Here is a 17,587-nt window from a genome sequence, read left to right as displayed (position 1 = left end):
TCAGGGGTGAGTTAACGTTTCAATTTTCTACTGCTAATATGGAAGAGACCAAGTCCCTGCTTCTGAATTCAAACCTTAAACCATCGTATCTGGGGCTTACACGGGTTTTAGAGCAAACACGGTTCTCTAACGACTGGGAATGGAGAGCTTTCTGAGGATGTGTCTAGATTTTAAAAAGAACACATGGGGAAAATAGACCTATAAAAGATCACATGAAAAATTTTAGTTGAGCAACTTTATTCAAATAATTTCTATACCAAGAACTCAGAGTCATTTCAATGGGACCAGTTTCACTGAAATTTGCTTTGAAGGGCAGATTAAGTGAAGCCAGTTCTCACATATTCTTGAGGATTAAACATACACACACAGTAAGGGGGAAGAGGGACAAACTCTTAAAAATAACTTGGTTATACATCTTCAGCGTTCAATTTTTCTAAGTACAAAGTCACTTTTCTCTTCCATCTTGAAAGATGTGTTCTTTCCTTTAGAAAAAAAAAAAGACAAGGAAAATGATTTCAGTAAAATTCCACTAGGATTCCCGAGCCACTGAAAGCTTAACTGTTTCGTATTTGTCCCACGGCATATACATAAGCATTTGTGGGCCTCTATAGAACACGCCGCCATGCTTAATAAACAGTGTCAAGGATGTAAAAACCCACCCGAGGGTAACCGCCGCCTGGTGGTTACGCCCCCAGGCTTGGGCTCCTGGCCTGGCCTCCCATGCCTGGGTGGACTCAGGAGCCACGAGGCTTCAGCTACATTCCCTTATTTATAAAATGAGAGACAGAACCCGCCTGTTGGATGAGACCTATCTCATCAAGGGTTCGTGTGGGGATTAAGGAGGGAGGGGGTGAGAAGGTTCTACACGGCCTGGCACCCAGAAAGGGACTCAAACGTCAGCCATTAACATTCTTTCTGTAGTCACAGCTCATGAAGATTTGGGCTCTTTCCTCAAGACATTTATAGTTTAAGTAGAAAAAGAAGAAAAATGTGGAAAATGGTTGAGTATGTTTATATCACAGTTTTAAGACAAAACCCTCCAGGGGGCAGCCACCATGACTTATCAGATTCCAGGGGAGCCAGGAGGGCCCCACAGAGGGCTGAATTCTCCCCCAGGTGCTTCACCGCCCAGCACAAGGCATGGCTCACGGCTGTGACCTTGGCAGGCCGACCCTGCTCCACGCGCCCTCGCTGGGCAGGTGAACGAGAGGAGACTGCCAGGCATTGAGAAGGTAGATCTCCTAAGGTGGGAGGGGTGGGTCGGGCGCAGCTGAGGCAGAAGAGGGTGGGGGAGTGACTCCGCCGAGCTCCAGGGGTCGGGTCAGCAGGGCTTGACATGCCAGCAAATCTGGGGACGAGGTGGGCAAAGCCACAGAGGTGAGCCTGAGGGACAGGACGATGCAGAGGACAGGTCAGGAGGAATGCTGCGTGAGCAGGTGCAGGCTTAGGCCAGCGGGGCTGGCTCTCACTTGAGGAGCTGCCTTCGGCGACAACCCCTCTCAACTGAGAAGGAAGGTCATCCTGAGAGGTCACATGGGAGCTTTGCTCTCAAGTCTCCCTGGAGTGCCTGCCGTGATCCCTGAAAGCCTCGACCCCACAGGACTCAGCACGTGGCTCCGACTTACCCTGCTGGTGGTCTGGTCTGAGACGGGCGCAGGCAAAGAGCCCCAGGCCCAGACAAAAGGGAAAGCCCCGTGCTGTGAGGGAAAGAGCCACCAACCCAGTAGGGCCCTGCCCATGGCGGGGCCTTCTGGGGTGCGGGCCTCTCTCCTGGTCTGGCTGGGCCAGGCGGACCCCTCCCTTTTTGCTCCAGCTCCACGTCGGGCCTCACCTAAGGTCCCTGACTTCATTCCTTGACCAGAAAGACCAATCACAACACAGGTCTGCTTATCTGACAAAGGCGATGGCGTGGTTAAGGCCACGGGACATGGCCATCGGGAGGCGCTGCTGGAGAGAGCAGCTTTGGTGTGGCACAGCTAGACGGCAGGCTGAGGAAACGGGAGCAGCCGAAGGATGTGGAAGCAGAAGGAAAAAAGACCAGCCCATGATTCCGGCCTGGAGGAGCGAGCGCCGGCCACCACGCATTGCGCTCTTGCAGGAAGGATGAGCACCCAGCCCCAGCTGCAGCCAAAGCACGCTAAGGTTTTCGGAAATACTCTCTGAGAGGGGAGCCATGGGGGTCTGAACGCTGAGAAGCGTGAGGAGGCCAAGGCAGGGAAGGACCAGTGGGGTCACTCAGGGGTGGCGACAGTGACAACTCGGGGCTCATCTCTGAGAGGAACGCACCTGTCCCTGGGAGGGATCATAGCGGGGGAAAGAGAACACGGGACGTTTAGGGCAGATGGGGTCCATCTGAACGGCCGCTGAGGGGGGCCTCGCATCTGCTGGGGGCCAGGAGGGAGGAGAAGTTGTCGACGCGGCCTCACCTGCCCACACCACCAACGCGTAAAACCCCAAACGTGCGCTCACTCAGAAGAGTCACATCATCCGAATCCTGGCCTGGGGACAGAGGCAGGCACTGGAAAGCCTGGCGCTCATGGGAAGACGCTGAACAACCCACGGTGACTTGCTCCACCCCACCTTCTTGCATTTCGCCTCCCAGGAGAATGGCGCATGCTCGTTGAGTGGTCCGCACAAACCAGACTGTGGGACGAGGTGGGACCTCCGTGCTGAGCACAGAGATCGTGCGCAGGGCAGCAGCGTGTGGCCCGAGCCGGCCGCCCCCGCTGGCCCCGTTAGGGAATCCAGAAATAAAAGCAAAGTCACTCTTTGCAGATCAGTTCTGCTTTACGACGGCTATTTTCTGAGTGAGACCGGGATTGGCTGGGAAGGACAGTTTGACAAGGACAGACAGAGCACCCTAGTGAGGCTTTTTAGGAAAGTCCCCTAAGTGCATTGCAGTGGGAAAGGTGTAAAATCTTCCCGCTAAGAACACTTTCAGCCCCACCCTGATGCATCTTACACATGCCCAGGTTCTGGATATAAACGCTCCTTTCAGAGGAAGGGAAAGAATTTGGGAGGAAGTTTGGAGAACGGACACAGAAGAATCCTACTGTAAAACACCCACATTCAACCGACAGGAACGCACCTTCTTTTCCCGGGGGGGCTGTCGGGAGCTGGCTGCTCGATGGCTCGGCCCAGCACACGCGATGGATGCTGGGAGTTGGCCCACTGTTCATACAGCAGGGAATCTGATAATCGGCGTCTCTTCGGAGGGGACTGGAGGCCCCTCCCGGCAGCGAGCCCAAAGCACATCGACGGTTGGGCCTCAAGTGTGGTCGAGCCCAGAGGACTTTCTACGCTCCACTGGGGTGATGCTGACAGCTTCGGGGGATCCTGGAAGCCAGCGTCTGGGTCTGATTTTTCCAGGGTGCCTCCTTTGGGACACTGAACTTGCACACTTGCTCTCTCTGGGGATGTTCCGCTACGTAAAGGGGCCTGGATCCGCCGCGGTGACTGTCGGCAATACTGTTGATAGAACTTGTCAAATTTTTCCTTTATCTCGTTGTAACGACTCCTTCCACAGAGCAGAGGCTGTCCGCCTGCTACGGAAGCAGCTTTGCTGGGTGATACGGACTTTCCAAGTGTCCCAAGACCGTTTGCTTGAAAAAGAAGGTCAAGTGTCTGCTCCGAGCAGCCTGGGCCCTGCACGGAGCTGGTCTCTGAAAGCGAGGGAAGGGCACCCCTCTTCGGTGGGCATCTCGCTGCTCCAATAGCTCGTTCACCCAGGTCTCCGAAAGCCTCATGGAACCTCCTAGCTTCTGCTCTGCTGAAAGGTCCGCTGAGCCCGCGGGAGTCGAAGCTCGCGGGATCGCCCCCATACACGGCCACAGCCGAGGGTCCCGGGAGGCAAGTCAGGCAGGGCTGCTTCCCGGGACGTGGGCAATATTCCTGATGAAGCTTATCAAACTTGATTTCAATTTCCCTGTAACGATTCCCTCCCTTGTCTGGCAGTATTCTGGGTCTGGAAATGATTTTCACAGGAGAAATTAACCATTTTAGTGCCATAAGTCTATTTTCCTGACCACGATGATGCACTGCACTGGCTCCTCCGTATGTCAACGAAGAACACCTCCGGGGCATTAAACTCCGCAACCCCTTAAGCTCCTTCCAACTTGGATCTAATTCGCAGATTTCGGGTTTGTTTACTTCAGGGAAAGCTTTTTCCAATTTTAAACCCACCTTCTGGTCAGAAGCATCTAGTAAGTTCTCGCAATCTCTTAACACTTCCCCGTCCCTCAGTGGCTCAGAACAGGGTGGGAGTGTCTCCTGGGAACCCCTTCGAGAGGGCCCGCCTCCTCGGCAATGCGTCCTGTTCATTCTGTTCTTACACTTGTGCCTCCTTCTGGAGCTCCAGCTGTGAGCGATGAACGATGTTTTGGTGGAGATGATGCACGACGGCTTTGTGCTCAGCAGCCGGCTCATCGAGTGCAGCATGCCCGCGTACAGGTCGCTGATCGTCACATCACAGATGTTGTCGGCCTCGAAGGCTGGGCTGCTTGAGGAGCTGTTCCCCCCGGCCCCCGGTAACGAGAGACTGTCACTTCTAGGCACGATGGCCAGGTCTGCCGAGCAGGGGTGTGAAGGATCACACTCTCTGGGACGTGAAGCTGGCTTGACTGGGCCGCCAGGACTCCTTCCAGACACACAGCCACGGCTTCCTGGAGGAAAACACACATAAGGTAAAGTGCCACTGTTCAAGACTGTCATCTCAGAGACCACGGAACTAAAGGGTGGAGGGTGACGAGGCTTTTTTAAGCAATACAAAAAAGCAAGAGAAAAATTCCATGAAAATGTGGGGATAGATTCTTCTCAGAGATTTCTTTCTAGCTATCAAACTTAAATTTCAATACTTTCCACCCAAATTTCCCCAATGGGGTCTTTCCTCCCCAGGTGATGGTGTACATGTCGGATGCCTTTTCAAAGTCTCAGGAGAAACCAATGACACTGTTTACCTGCGGGGCTGGGGGGTGGGGAAGACACAGGACTCCCAGGTACACCCCTTCGTGCAGATTTGACTTTCACATCATGTGCAATGTTTTATGTATTTAAAAAATAAAATTAAACCAACAAGGATAGGGAGAACTCTAAAAGTGAAAACAGATCCAGAAAGAACTCAAGTGCTTATCAAATTGATGGTAACGGAAAGAGGGAAGAGAATCCAAATGACTTTGAACACCATACTCAAAACACGTAGCCTCAGTGGGATACTGAGGATCAAAGAGCTGCTTGGAACTCCAGAACCTTCTTTAGCAGGTTGCCAAGCAAGTGGTAGCAGGGGCCGTGACTCTGAAATGGCTTCGCGCCACATGACCAACCAGACGAACGGAGGGTTGTGGTGCTGGCGATCACTGGGGGTGGGGGCAACCGTGGAGTCAGGGTGAGGGCACGAAGTGCTCAAAACATGGGACGGGCCAAAGGACGTGGAAGCCAGTGAGAAGGGCTCCTGCAGCCTACATGTGGGACAACTTGAGCATCAGTGGCTTCTAACACGTGTGAATTAAAAAAAAAAAAGTTCAGGGACTTGTATTGATTCTAGAAAAGTTTTTTGTTTTTTTTAAAGTAAAACCATGTGGGGATAAAGGAACAAAATTCAGGAAAGAAGTGAGACTGTGCTTGTTTATGGAAGAATGCCAACAGGTGTACCCAGGAGGAAAGGCAGGACCGGGAGAGGGAGGGTTTGCTGCATGGACTCAGGCAGGTATTAGGGCCCGACGCCAAAACCGCGGGGTGGAGGGGTCTGTGGGGAACCAGGCAATCTCAGAGGGGCACCCACAGATGACTCTGAGGAAGTGAGAAACCTGGAGGGTCCTCCCTTAGCTAAGTGCCCAGGCTCGAGCGTCACCAACAATGGGACAGGGTGACGGGCCATCCTCGGAGAACACATCGTCACCTATGCAGTGTTTTTGCCAAAAATGGTTAACATGAACTTAGCCTTGAGAAAGTCCAGGGGAGTCCAAATTGAGGGACATTCTGCAAAACTACCGGTGGCCGGGACTATTCAGGAAAGTCGTGACAGGAGACAGCCCAGGAGCCTTCTAGCCTGCGGGGACAGCTACACCCTGGCCTGGGCCAGGGTTTCCCTGTTCTTAGGAGACCGGGGGGCACTTAGGGACAGCACATAAGTGAAAGCAAGTCGATGTGCACGGTATGGGTGTGTGGGAGCAGTGGGTGGATAAGCAAATGCCACAAAATGTGGACTGTTACATGCAAGCAAAGGGTGTTTATCGTAGGAGTCCTGAGTTTCCGGAGATTCAAAGTTTCAGAACGGCACATTGGGATAAAGAGCTAATCAGTACTTAGCATGCCGGAGTCTTAGGGAAAAAAGGCAGTTCACTGGTTAAATGTGACTGATTTACGTATGAAGTGCTGGTGTCCCTGTTTATGTCAATGAAACATGCACGTGAGCGAAAGGGACACGGTTCACGCAAAGTTTCTTTGTCGTGCTCACCATGGGCAGGCCTGGCAGGTGAGGCCCAGGAAGGGGTCGGTGTCACACGGGTGTCCTCTCCATCTCCGTCATCAGTACACTGAAATCAAAGCACATGATTTTAACATGTGGGGGCGTCCTGAGACGCCCCGCACCACCAGCGCTGTGCCCCATGGGATGGCGTGAGGAGCCGCTCCTCCCCAACCGCAGGCCGTGCATCTGAGCTTGGCAGCAGATGTGACAAGTGTGACCACAATCACAGTGGCCGCAGCCTCCAGCGGTGGTCGGAAGAGGTGTCTGAGTAAAATCTGGGAGCTTGCTCCATGTGGTCCCCAGGGACCCCCCCAGAGGGCCACTGCTGCCATGGACCGCCCCCCGCTGCTCTAGGATAAAGGGAAAGGCCGTTTCCAGTACATCCACCCGTTCGATGGTCCTCAGCCACGGCCTTCTCACTGGCCAGCAGCACAGTAAGATAAGGTATATGTTCCTGTGAAGTTTGCTGCCTTCGAGATAAAGGACTCAACCCACCACCCGTACCTCCTACTTACTGGACGCGAAAATGTCCTTTCTTTATGAGGAGATCCTGACAGAACTTCGAAAGCTAGAGATGGCGTCCTTGTTCTTTGTGGGGCCAAGCTCTGGGAGACTGGCTGCGGAGGAGCGCAGTGGGCACCCACCCTGGGCGGGGGCCCGGCAGGGCAGGCCAGACCCCAGCATGAACCCCCCGCCACACAACCTCAGATCAGGTGCAGCGGACACCTTGCTGCCAATGCCCGGTCACCCCAGAGCCGCGGGGAGGTGGGAGCTCTCGCTTCCCCGTCACTGCCCCCAACGTGGGGCCCCTTACATTTCTAGGAGCTGTCCCAGAACAGAGGGCAACGGAGGGTGCACCCCATGAGTTTCCCTGATGGCCGCTGACCCCGGGGACCCAAGCGCTTCCTCAAGAACGGAAGACTGCAAGCCCGGGAATGAGATGGTTTATACACTTGCTCAGGAGGCTCCTTCTGGGCCCCACGGAGGGTGAGCAAGAACCTGATTAATGGACCTTCAGTTATCAGCAGATGCATGCCGGGAAGCACATTACCTCTGAACACCCTTCATCCTGGAGCAGTGCATCCACTTGGGTCAAGTATTTCCTCCTTAACTCGTTTTTCAAAGGGCTCCAAGGCACTGCGGGCTGATAAAGAAGAGAATCAGTATTCGTAAGAGCTTTTGGGTCTGGTTGAGCTCTTGGGTTCTGGAACAAACTGGCAAGTTAATTAATTACACATCGGTAAATGAAGTTCCTCAAAGTCACTTTTTGCTCCTTGCTGTTAGTGCAAAGCGGTCCAGACCCTCTGAAAAGCCACCTGACCCAGAAATCGAACTTGAGATAATTTACCCAGTGGCAACCATCCAAAAGAAAGTAAAAAAGGACAAAAAAAAAGAAGCCTTGTGGAGGTTTAGGACAGCATTACTAGAACAGAAAATAATTTAAAACAATCTGAATATTCTCAGGTGAGTTCAGGACTCAACTATGAGAATCAGCCCCGATCAGTACGTTTATAAGATGCTCAGCATTTGGCTCAGGAGGGAGAACAGCCGCCTCTCCATTCGCCTTCTGCCTCGCGCCGGGGAGAGGGCGTCTCGACCTTCACTCTGCACCCGAGTGGGATGCAGATGGGGCATAACACAAACATACATTGTCCAGAATGTTCCTTATTGCTGGGGCCACCTACTTCCCCTTCACAGCCGCCCCTATGTAATACTTCACAAAGTACCCCCGCTCCTCCCCCAGGGTCACGACCCACTCTAGTTAAACACTAGAAAGTCACACATCGGGTATATGGGCAAACTCTGCATGAAAAGAGCAATTTTAGAGAAAACCCACACACTAGCTATTCCAGCATCTGACACTGGGGCCAGGAAAGATGCTCCTCTAGACTATGTTCTTTGTGTATTCTCGTGTATCCCAGTGGAGGGAAGGTGAGATCCGATCCTGATGGATGGGGAGGAGATAGGTGGTTCTGGGACCACTAGGGCCACTCTGGGGGGCAGACAGAACAACGGCCTGAACACATGACCTCGTGACCACATGGGCTTCCAAGGGCTGATCTGGAAATACCTCCCAGAAACAACCTCCTTATGACATTGCCTCTTCGGGCAAAGGCCAGCTTAGAGCCTAACTTTCAATATCGCGTGCTCGGTCAAAGGCCTGGGCACATCGTGAATTGTGATTGTTCTATGTGCAGACAGAACATCATCCAACGGGTATGAAAGTTCAGTAAACCGAGCTTGAAGCGGGGGCAGTGACGGTTGCCGCATGCTAGACAGAAGGAGCCCCTCGCTGCCTTGGGGCATCTGAAGGAGGACCAGAGACATGAGGGGTAGTATTAGCAAAGAGTGAGCCTCCAAAGAGGACAAGAAAGACACTGGAAATGAGGATGTGCCCTGGTACCCCCGAGCCCCGGCTCGGTCCCTTCATTCCAACAGGCAGGTCTTACCATGAAGGACCCAGCAATCACATCTTCCTGATATAAAGATGTATCATCATTGCTTTTTGAATCTAAAAGCAAAAAAAGGAAATCTAAATCAGCATTTTAAAGAAAGCTTGCATTTTCCTCTTAAGGATAGTTTTTGCACCACTAGAGTATGTTCTAGGGTGCTCCCTTTAATAAGGACATGGCCATCTGTCGCTGTCCTGATTACTAGTAATGCAACAAACCCACTCTGGTTTTTAAAACAGCCTTGGAAGAAGTCCTAGTGAGGGATCTGGACTTTAGACGCTGTACCAGGGACCCGTGCCCCTCCCGACCCTGCCGCCCAGCACAGGGACACTCACCCATATCAGAACAGGAATATGACCAGAGAAGCAGCTTTCTTTTTTTTTTTTTTTTTTTTAAGATTTTATTTATTTATTTGAGAGAGAGAGAGAGTGTGCAGGAGCAGGGGGAGGGGCAGAGGGAGAAGGAGAAGCAGACTCCTTGCTGAGTGCGGAGCCCAACGTGGGGCTCGATCCCAGGACCCTGAGATCATGACCTGAGACGAAGGCAGACGCCCAACCGACTGAGCCACCCAGGTGCCCCTGGAGAAGCATTCTATCACCTCGAGCTCCTTCAGTGGCCTCTGATTCTAGGGGCTGAGTCCTTCTGGCCCGTGCTGTCCTATTCTGTGATGACGTAAAGTTCCCCACCTGCTGTCTGGTATGTCAGCCACTGGCCACGCGTGGCTGGTGAACACTTGGAATGTGGCTCATGAGGACAGGGAACTTAATGATTAAATTTTATTTAATTTTCAATTCATTTGAATAGCCATAGGCAACGAATGCCACCATGCTGGACAGTGCAGCTCTGGGATAAACGATTTCTAATTGTTTCAAATGGTCCAGAAACTCATGGACCTAAGGATTTATGGAGTTGAAATTGGGATCAAAGAGTAAACACCTTCATTTAGGTCTTTCTAGTCCTACTGGGCAAGACCACCCAGTGTTCCCCCGAAGGACTGAACCCATTTTACAGCTGGCCCGGAGGGCTGGGCAGAGCGCACAAAGCCTGGGGAGGACCAGTGCCGGCAGGAGATGGGGGTTTCGGACCAGTTACAAAGTCTGACATTACAGACATACCGTCTGGTTAACTGCTACCTGGAAAGGAGCTGGTGTATGGAGCCTGGGTGAAGGAGGGGGTCTGTTCTGATCTGGGGGCCAGGGGGCTTCCTGGGGGCAGTGAAACATGGCAGGCAGGTCAGGATTCTGCTCTTTATCCTAAGAGCAATAGGAAGTCACCGCAGTGCTTTGAGCAGAGAAGTGGCGTGACCAGATGGGCGCGGTCACAGATGCCAGGGGGCAGGGCTGGTACTGTGGGGGGTGCAGTGGGACACGGGGGCAGAGCCGCGCGAGGGACGGGGGGAGACAGAGGCACAGGAGGGTGACGTCTTGGGTAGGAGGGAGGGAGGGGCTGGGTTTCTGGCTCATCCTACAGATGTGCCGAGGGCAATGCTGCTGGGTTGAACTTTACAGTTTAGATGTGCCAAGTTTAGACAAAGTATTCAAGAAGAGAAGCGGACAGGGTCTGGGCTGGGGGTCCAGAATGAGGGGCTCAGACCAATCTCAAGAAAGGGCATCTGGTGGAGAGGGAAGGTGGGCTGGCAGGACGGGAGAGAAAGAAGAAAATCCACAGCACCACCGGCTAATGCCAGGATTTCCAGAAGCTTCAAATGCTACCAAGAGGGCACTGGGATAGAAGCCACAGAATACTGATGGGTCAGCAATGGGGTGGTTGGGACCACTGAGAGTTACGCCTCCAGATGGAGTCGGGAGCCAGAATGGAGCTGGTGGAGTGCATGGCAGGTGGTAAGCATGAGCAGCCCCTACAAGTTGGATTGTGAAGGGAAGTTGAACCAAGGCAGGTGACTAGAGAGGGGCACGGGGCGGGGAGACTGGTCAACTATGCTCTGTGTGCTTGAGGTGAAATCTGAGCCTGTTCAACACCGATGGGCTGCGTCCAGGGCAGAGGGAGACACCAAAGAGAGAAAGACGGCGGTGATCGACAGATTCCCCAGAAAGCCGGCTGGGTCAGGGTTTGGGCAGCAGGACTGGCCTGGGAAAGGAAAGGAGGCCCCTCTGAGGACAAGGAAGGAGGACAAGGTGATGCAGAGGCAGGAAGACGTCACACAGAAGTCAGCAGTTCAAACACTGCCCTGTGGGACAAATCTGAAGTCTCATGAAATTCCTGCGATTAATTTTTTTAAGGGGGGGGGGCCGCGATAAGTTAAGAAACGAACGGGAGGGTGCACGTCCATTCTTCAAGAAGGTTTGAGTGCTGTTTAGGCGTCATGTACCATGGATGTAACTGAGCAAGACAGAAGGAAGTAGCAGGCACTTTAAGACACTCTGGTTTTTAAAACTGCCTTGGAAGAAGTCCTAGTGAGGGATCTGGACTTTAGATGCTGTACCAGGGACCCGTGCCCCTCCCGACCCTGCCGCCCAGCACAGGGACACTCACCCACTGCCAGGACCCGTGTGCCGGGCACGGGAGGCGCCGGACCTCTGGCGCTCGCCTCCGCGGGGCTGCCACCACTCCTGCTGACCGTCTCGACTGGGGAGTCCTCAAAAGCACAGAAGTGGATCAAGGCAGGCTCGATTCAGTAATAACACACTTCAAAGCCGCTGTGAAGTAACAACCCTATAGTCCTTCCTTTAGCATGTGAGAGAACAGGGTTTCGCGCGCTTCTGTTCTAGTACTTTCCCGCATAAAGGACCTCGAGACTCCCCGTCGACTGGAGGGGCCCCCCTCAGAGAAGGAACGGCTCTCTTCCTCCGGGTGTGCCCTGGGCTACTACTCCCAGAGCCACTGGGATGGTGAGGGACAGAGCAGGGGAAGCGAGGAGAAAAGGCGGGAATGCAGGGGCCAGACTGCAGCCCAGGTGTGGCGGCAACACAGAACCCAGAAATCTGAGAGGCCCTGAGGGACTTCCTGTGACCTCGTCTGTGACCCTGTGTGTGTGAAGCCAGCTCTCAGGGGCAGTCAGCCGTCCTGACCAGGACTCATGCTGCAGAGGGCGGCCGGCAGGCCACGTGCTTCTCTCCGCAGCCTGGTCTCTACCACCGGCCTCGCTAACAGTCCTGACAAATGCCCTCAATGGGTTCTCATTAGCAAAACCTGAGAATTCAAGACACCAGACTGGCTAAAGTATCTTAGGAAGTCCCCCGCCCTGCAGGAACAGGAGTGAGAACGTGGTGAGGCCTGTCCCTTCAGGGATGATCCTGAGGTGTCACCTCAGATCAGGGGGCGTTTGTGGCTGGCTGTGAACACAGCGTGGTAACTGAATCTTGCCTTGGGGAATGTCGCCTCCTTTGCCTCAGGTAAGAAGGGACTGAACCACCTAGAACAGACAGGAGAGACTGGAGGGGCCTCTGGAGCTGTTTCGTGGCTGCCGTGTCTGGAGGTGAGGCCGAACTTGATTTGAGAACTAGGGGGAAGCGGAGCCATGGGCACTGACCTCCCAGCGACCGGAAGCTCTGGGGGCTACAAAGAGAACCCAGGCCTTCTGTTAGGACCAGACTGACAGGTCAACACACGCACAGCCCACTGTGGCTTACTGCCTCCCACAGCCTCCAGGCACCATCTCTGGGGTGCGGTGGGGGGCCAGCTGAGTATCTGGCTGTCTGGGGAAAGAAGGCAGATTTGGGCACAGTCACACACAGTAACTTCGGAGGGGGGGTGGCTTGCAGACATCTGAGTGGTCAGCACAGATGATGCCCAGTTTTCTAATCCTAGGAGAGGAGCTTCCAATTCTATAGACCCCAGGCAGCGGTGCTCCTACACTCCCAGCAAAAACCTTAAATACATGTCCAGATGAAAACACTTGGCTACCGGGGCCATTTAAACACTGGTCTGATAGGTGGGCATCACTACTCCGCATAATTTAGAGTGCGAATCCTTTGACCTGATAATCGCACTTCCCGACAGCTATTATATAAGGGATAACATTGGCGCTGGGAAGAGACAAGGATGGTCCTCTGAGGAGTACTTCTAACAGGGGTCTTATAAATAAAGTTTCACAGGAACACAGCCATGCCCGTTCGCATATGGCATATGGGAGCCTTCCCCTCATAATACAGAGCAGAGTAGCTGGAACCACACGGCCAGCAAAGCCTCAAATACTTCTCACCTGGCCCTTCGTCAGAAGTGTGCTGATCCCAATTTATAATAAAGGAAGGTGCAAACAGCTAAATGCCTATCCATGAGAGCAGTTGTTAAAAAAAGTAATTGAATTATACAGTGGATGATGAAAAGAAATGCTCACAATGTATATTATGTGGAAAAAAGAGGATAAAAAACGTGTATTATGAGCAGGAATTATACTAAAATATCATTAGTGACTATGGAAGTCAGGTTGATTTAATAGTTACATGTACTTCTAACATTTCTGCAACTACATGCCTGATGTGTGTGATGAAAATAATCGGGAAGAAATTTTATTTCAGAATTGCTGTTAATGGCTTGGGAATCCTAACCCTGACGTTTTCATTCCGGGGTACAGGCTTCTTGTCTGAGAAACAGTCATTAAGGGGATACCGGACGTCCTTGCAAAAATTACTGTAGCAAGGCTCCGTGGGTGTCCCAGCAGGAAGGCAAGCTGCTGCAGTGTGCGTGGATAAATTCAGGGAAAACCACAGCCGGGTTTTGGAACGTAGCTCCATGGGAGAAAGAAGCGCAATCCTGCACCCTTTCCCTAATCTCTTCCCCTTGCAGAAGAGAAAAGAGGCCTGTTTCTTTCCTCAGAGGAACTGGGTTGGGTCTTTTCTGCAAGGACCCAACAAAGCAAGCTTGCAGCTGCGGCTGAAGCTGGGGCGGGAGTAGGTTTCTCCCGCCGGCCAGCCCTGAACGTGGGGCTGTTGTCAAGAGCCCCTCGGCCTACAGCAGAGGGAACGGGGACTGGTCCTCCTGGTACCTGACAAGCAACAGAAGCAAAGCTTCTCAGTAAATCCTTAGATGAAAATGGGGTAGTTCGGGCGAGAAAGCCAGAGATCAGGAGCCCCGTGGTGACCTCCGGAGGCTCCCGGCGCGGTCACAGCTGAGCCGCACCTTTATTCACATAGATACTCCTGCACGGCAGCGTGTGTAGACGGTAATATTTGACATTAAATACCTGGATGTGTCCTTTGTTTCTCTCCTTTACTAGTCCTCCGCCCCAAATTCTCAATCCTTCAGAAAAGAAATAAAATAAAAATTACCACTTAAGCAATCCTGACCGCTGAATTTCTGTTCAATCCATGTCAAAGAAAACCAAAGTGACGGGCAAAAGACAGATGTAACACTGAAAGAAAGCCCTACTTCTGATATTCTGTTGTTTTTCATTTTTGTGAGGTTGGAGGTTTTTTTTTTTAAATTAAGATTAGACAAAAACCTGTCATTAATGTAGGCAGCAGCTCGTCCAATTCTGTCATTAAACCAGAGTTAAACGGGAACAAGGAACACACATAGGCCAAGTATTGTCCTTAAAATAGATATATTGAGAGCAAACTATGTATTGCATATAGACTGGAAACACTCTTTGAAGGCAATCTCTCTATCCCTTGTACAGGGTGCTTTCTGAGGGCAATCTATATGTACAGAGCACGGCCCAAGCATGCAGGTGAGCACTGAGATATGGTAGTCCTGCCACTTACTAGCTAGCAGGACCTGGACAAGAATACTTAATCTCTCCCTAAACCTCCCTTTGCTCCCAGGTAAATTCAAAGTGAATAAGAAGGGATCGTTGGTGGGGCGCCTGGGTGGCTCAGTTGGTTAAGCGTCTGCCTTCGGCTCAGGTCACGATCCCAGGGTCCTGGGATTGAGCCCTGCATCGGGCTCCCTGCTCGGCGGGGAGCCTGCTTCTCCCTCTCCCTCTGCCTGCCTGCCTACTGATGATCTCTCTCTCTCTGTCAAATAAATAAACAAAATCTTTAAAAAAAAAAAGAAGGGATCGCTGGGTTGAGATTGTTGCTACTGATAATAGCAAACCTTTGCATGGTGCTTACAATGTCCCAGGCTCTATTCTAAACACTGCTCATGTATATCACATTTAGTATTTACAACTCACTTCTATGGAACTCGTGGAGTACTCCTAACTCCCTAGGGGGTAGGCTACTCACCAAGTTCATTGTACAGATGGAGACACAGAGGCAAGATGTAGGTCAAGTCACCAAGCCCAGGCCGCTTAGCCAAGTGGTGGGGCCAGGCTGTGAACCCAGGGGAGTGACTCTCTGTGCTCCTGCCCACTGTGCCATGCGGCCTTTCCAGAACAGAGTGATGCTGAGCAAATGTGCTGAGTCAAGTCAAGGTTTTGCCGGTTTGGCTAAGTGACATGGGGCTAGTTCCCTAACCTCTTTCTGCTGCATCTCTGCTAGGAAACAATGATCCTAAGAACAGTACCCACCTCAAAGTGTTGCTGAGAATCAAAAACATGAGACTCTCAGAAGCATAGGGCACACGGTTAGCTGTCAACCCATGTGGACAACTATTATTCCCCTACTGTCTTCAGCATCATCAGTGTGGGAGTGTTAGCTACACTCTACACCCTATGGCGTTGCCTTAAATCGCGAATTCCTGCCACAAGGTGGTCTGCTAGCTCTAATCAGAAAGTACCTCCCCAGGCTAAGCAACAGGTCAGCGGAACTGTGTCATCATCAGCCAGGAGCTCCTTAGATCTACTGAATCTGCACCCAGCACTGCTGCCAGAGACCCCAGGAATCTGTGTTTTAACGAGCTCTCCAGGAGGCCTTGGTGCTATAAAGTCTGAGTGCCCTCAAGCTGTTCGTTGCTTCAATTACTGTTCTCCTCAAACTGGAGTCAGAGTGAGTTTCACTGGTGGAGTTAGTGGTGCTCTAGGTATATGGAGGGGCCAAAATACTCCCGGCACTGCCCATCCTTGCGGAGACAGTGCATAAGACCAGATTCCTACGTGGCCCTGTGTCCTGCCCTCCGGTTAGATTTTCATCGCCTGACACTACACTTGATCTCAGCCAAAGGGCCAAGAAGCGATTGTCATCGCCCGACAGAGACCAGAGAGTAAGTGAAACCTGGAGCTGGAATATCTTAGCTTCTGTCTTCATGAACTTTCTACACAAGGTGCGGCTGGCTCACCTAAAAAGGCAGACAGTTAACACTTTAACTTCAGAAGCTGATCCTATGAAACTTTTAGTGCCTGTCTGTCCAGTGCACAGCAGAACTGGATCTGAGATTTGCCTTCATTAGTAGGTCAGAATGAGCTGGTAATAAGACTGAGTGGGTGGAACTGACCTCTTAACCTAGTTACCAAAGAGAATCCATGAGATTTAAGTCAGCTTACAGCATCAGCCACTAAACAGAATGGCTCCTTCTCCCTACATTCAGGTCAAGTTCCAAGTGCTCAGAACCTCGAAGAGGACAGTTAATACTCCAAGTCAAATAAGTCAAATAAGAGTCCATAGGGGTGTTTACTAGGGCCAGGCCCTGTTCCAAGAGCTCCACAAGCATGCTTATGTGACTTACAACATCCCCATCAAATAACCCACTGGACAGATGAAGAAAAAGAGGCACAGCCTCCACTGTTAAAGCACCAGCCTAAGCGGACAGGCTGAGTGGCCAGGCAGGGGCATTTTTAACCAGCATGCAACTATGCGTCCGCAGAATTCTGTTTTAACAAGTAATTCTGCCGGAAATTAGTAATTTAAGTATCTTACAGGTTCAAGGGAATTAGTAATGTTTTAGTTCTTACTAGGTGAACAAAGTTTATTTTCATAAGAAAGCAAGGACAGCATTTCAAACTCGGGGAAGACGCTATTCTGTTCACACTCTTAACTGTAAATATTCAGAAGGTGGGAATGACTCCGTACCCTGGGGTGTCTCATAGGTCAGCGTGGACATCTGCACCAGCGGGGCATCCTCGAAGGGCTGGTTGTACTGCGGAAGAGACAGGGGCGTCCCCTCAGGTCCGAGGGCCACGAGGAGGTCCTGACCCGGGCGAAGGAGGCGCCAGCGCGAGGCTGGAAGTCTGGAGGACCCCCCAAACCCAGCTCCCTCCCTCTCGCCCCCCAACCACCTCCCCCCTCCACCCCAATCCTCCAATCCCATCTCCCCAACCCCGCTTCCTCCTCTCCACCCCCGTCTCCCCTACCCTTCCCGCCCTGTTGGCCCCGCGCTCGGCCGCCTCCATCCTTACCCCAGCCCCCAACCCCGTTTTCCTCCATCGGCCTCGCGCCCCGACTCCCCCACTCCAGTGGGCCTCTGGGGAGGGGGCGTACCTTTTCTATCAGTCGCTGCATGTGCCTCTGGAAGCGGCGGCGGCTGTCCCGGAGCTGCCAGAGCAGCGCGTCCTCCCCCAGGAGCTGGTCCTCCATGGTTCCACCGAGACCCACGCCCGAAGCAGAACGGCAGCCCGCGCCCCGGTTCAAATAGCGACTCCCGCCCTTTCTGTCGGCCCCTCCGACTGCCTACTGGCTGGCGCGGAGAGGCCGGGCGCTGATTGGGCCTTTCAAACGTATCTACGCATCTTACTCCCGGCCAATCCGCGCCCGAGTTTCCGGCTCGGCCCCGCCAACGCGCAGGGGCGAAAAGGAGAGGGGTGGGGTCTGCCACCGCGCCTGCGTTCCGAGGCGGCCCAGTGGGAGGTCGGCCGGTGAAGTGCCTGTTGATCGGCGGTGCTACTCGAGGATCC

The 17,587-nt window shown here is 52.6% G+C and overlaps 1 protein-coding gene across 1 annotated transcript; it reads right to left on the bottom strand.

The window, feature by feature from the left end:
- Positions 1-220: 220 nt before the first annotated feature.
- Positions 221-17,334, bottom strand: HJURP (Holliday junction recognition protein). The gene is made up of 9 exons (XM_031019420.2): positions 17,175-17,334; positions 16,767-16,833; positions 14,060-14,115; positions 11,410-11,512; positions 8,914-8,975; positions 7,515-7,607; positions 6,452-6,530; positions 3,089-4,661; positions 221-482 (listed from the first exon to the last, which is right to left on the bottom strand). Exons 1-9 carry the CDS (start codon positions 17,268-17,270, stop codon positions 446-448), a joined length of 2,166 nt encoding a protein of 721 aa, XP_030875280.2. The 5' UTR covers positions 17,271-17,334; the 3' UTR covers positions 221-445.
- Between the last annotated feature and the right edge of the window lie 253 nt (positions 17,335-17,587).

The sequence above is a fragment of the Leptonychotes weddellii genome, chromosome 3 (genome assembly GCF_054177405.1).
Source record: "Leptonychotes weddellii isolate Sample4059 chromosome 3, ASM5417740v2, whole genome shotgun sequence".
NCBI classification, from domain to species: domain Eukaryota; kingdom Metazoa; phylum Chordata; class Mammalia; order Carnivora; family Phocidae; genus Leptonychotes; species Leptonychotes weddellii.
Note: the sequence above shows the minus strand (reverse complement) of the source record. Positions and strands in the feature narration are given on the sequence as shown.

What these genes read in the sequence shown, in the direction of transcription:
- HJURP (XM_031019420.2), bottom strand. Translation starts at nt 17,270, where the DNA reads ATGGAGGACCAGCTCCTGGGGGAGGACGCGCTGCTCTGGCAGCTCCGG. An exon ending in GACCTATGAGACACCCCAGG is followed by an intron (nt 14,116 to 16,766) that starts GTACGGAGTCAT and finishes TCTTTTCTGAAG; the next exon opens with GATTGAGAATTTGGGGCGGA. An exon ending in GAAACAAAGGACACATCCAG is followed by an intron (nt 11,513 to 14,059) that starts GTATTTAATGTC and finishes TGTGCTTTTGAG; the next exon opens with GACTCCCCAGTCGAGACGGT.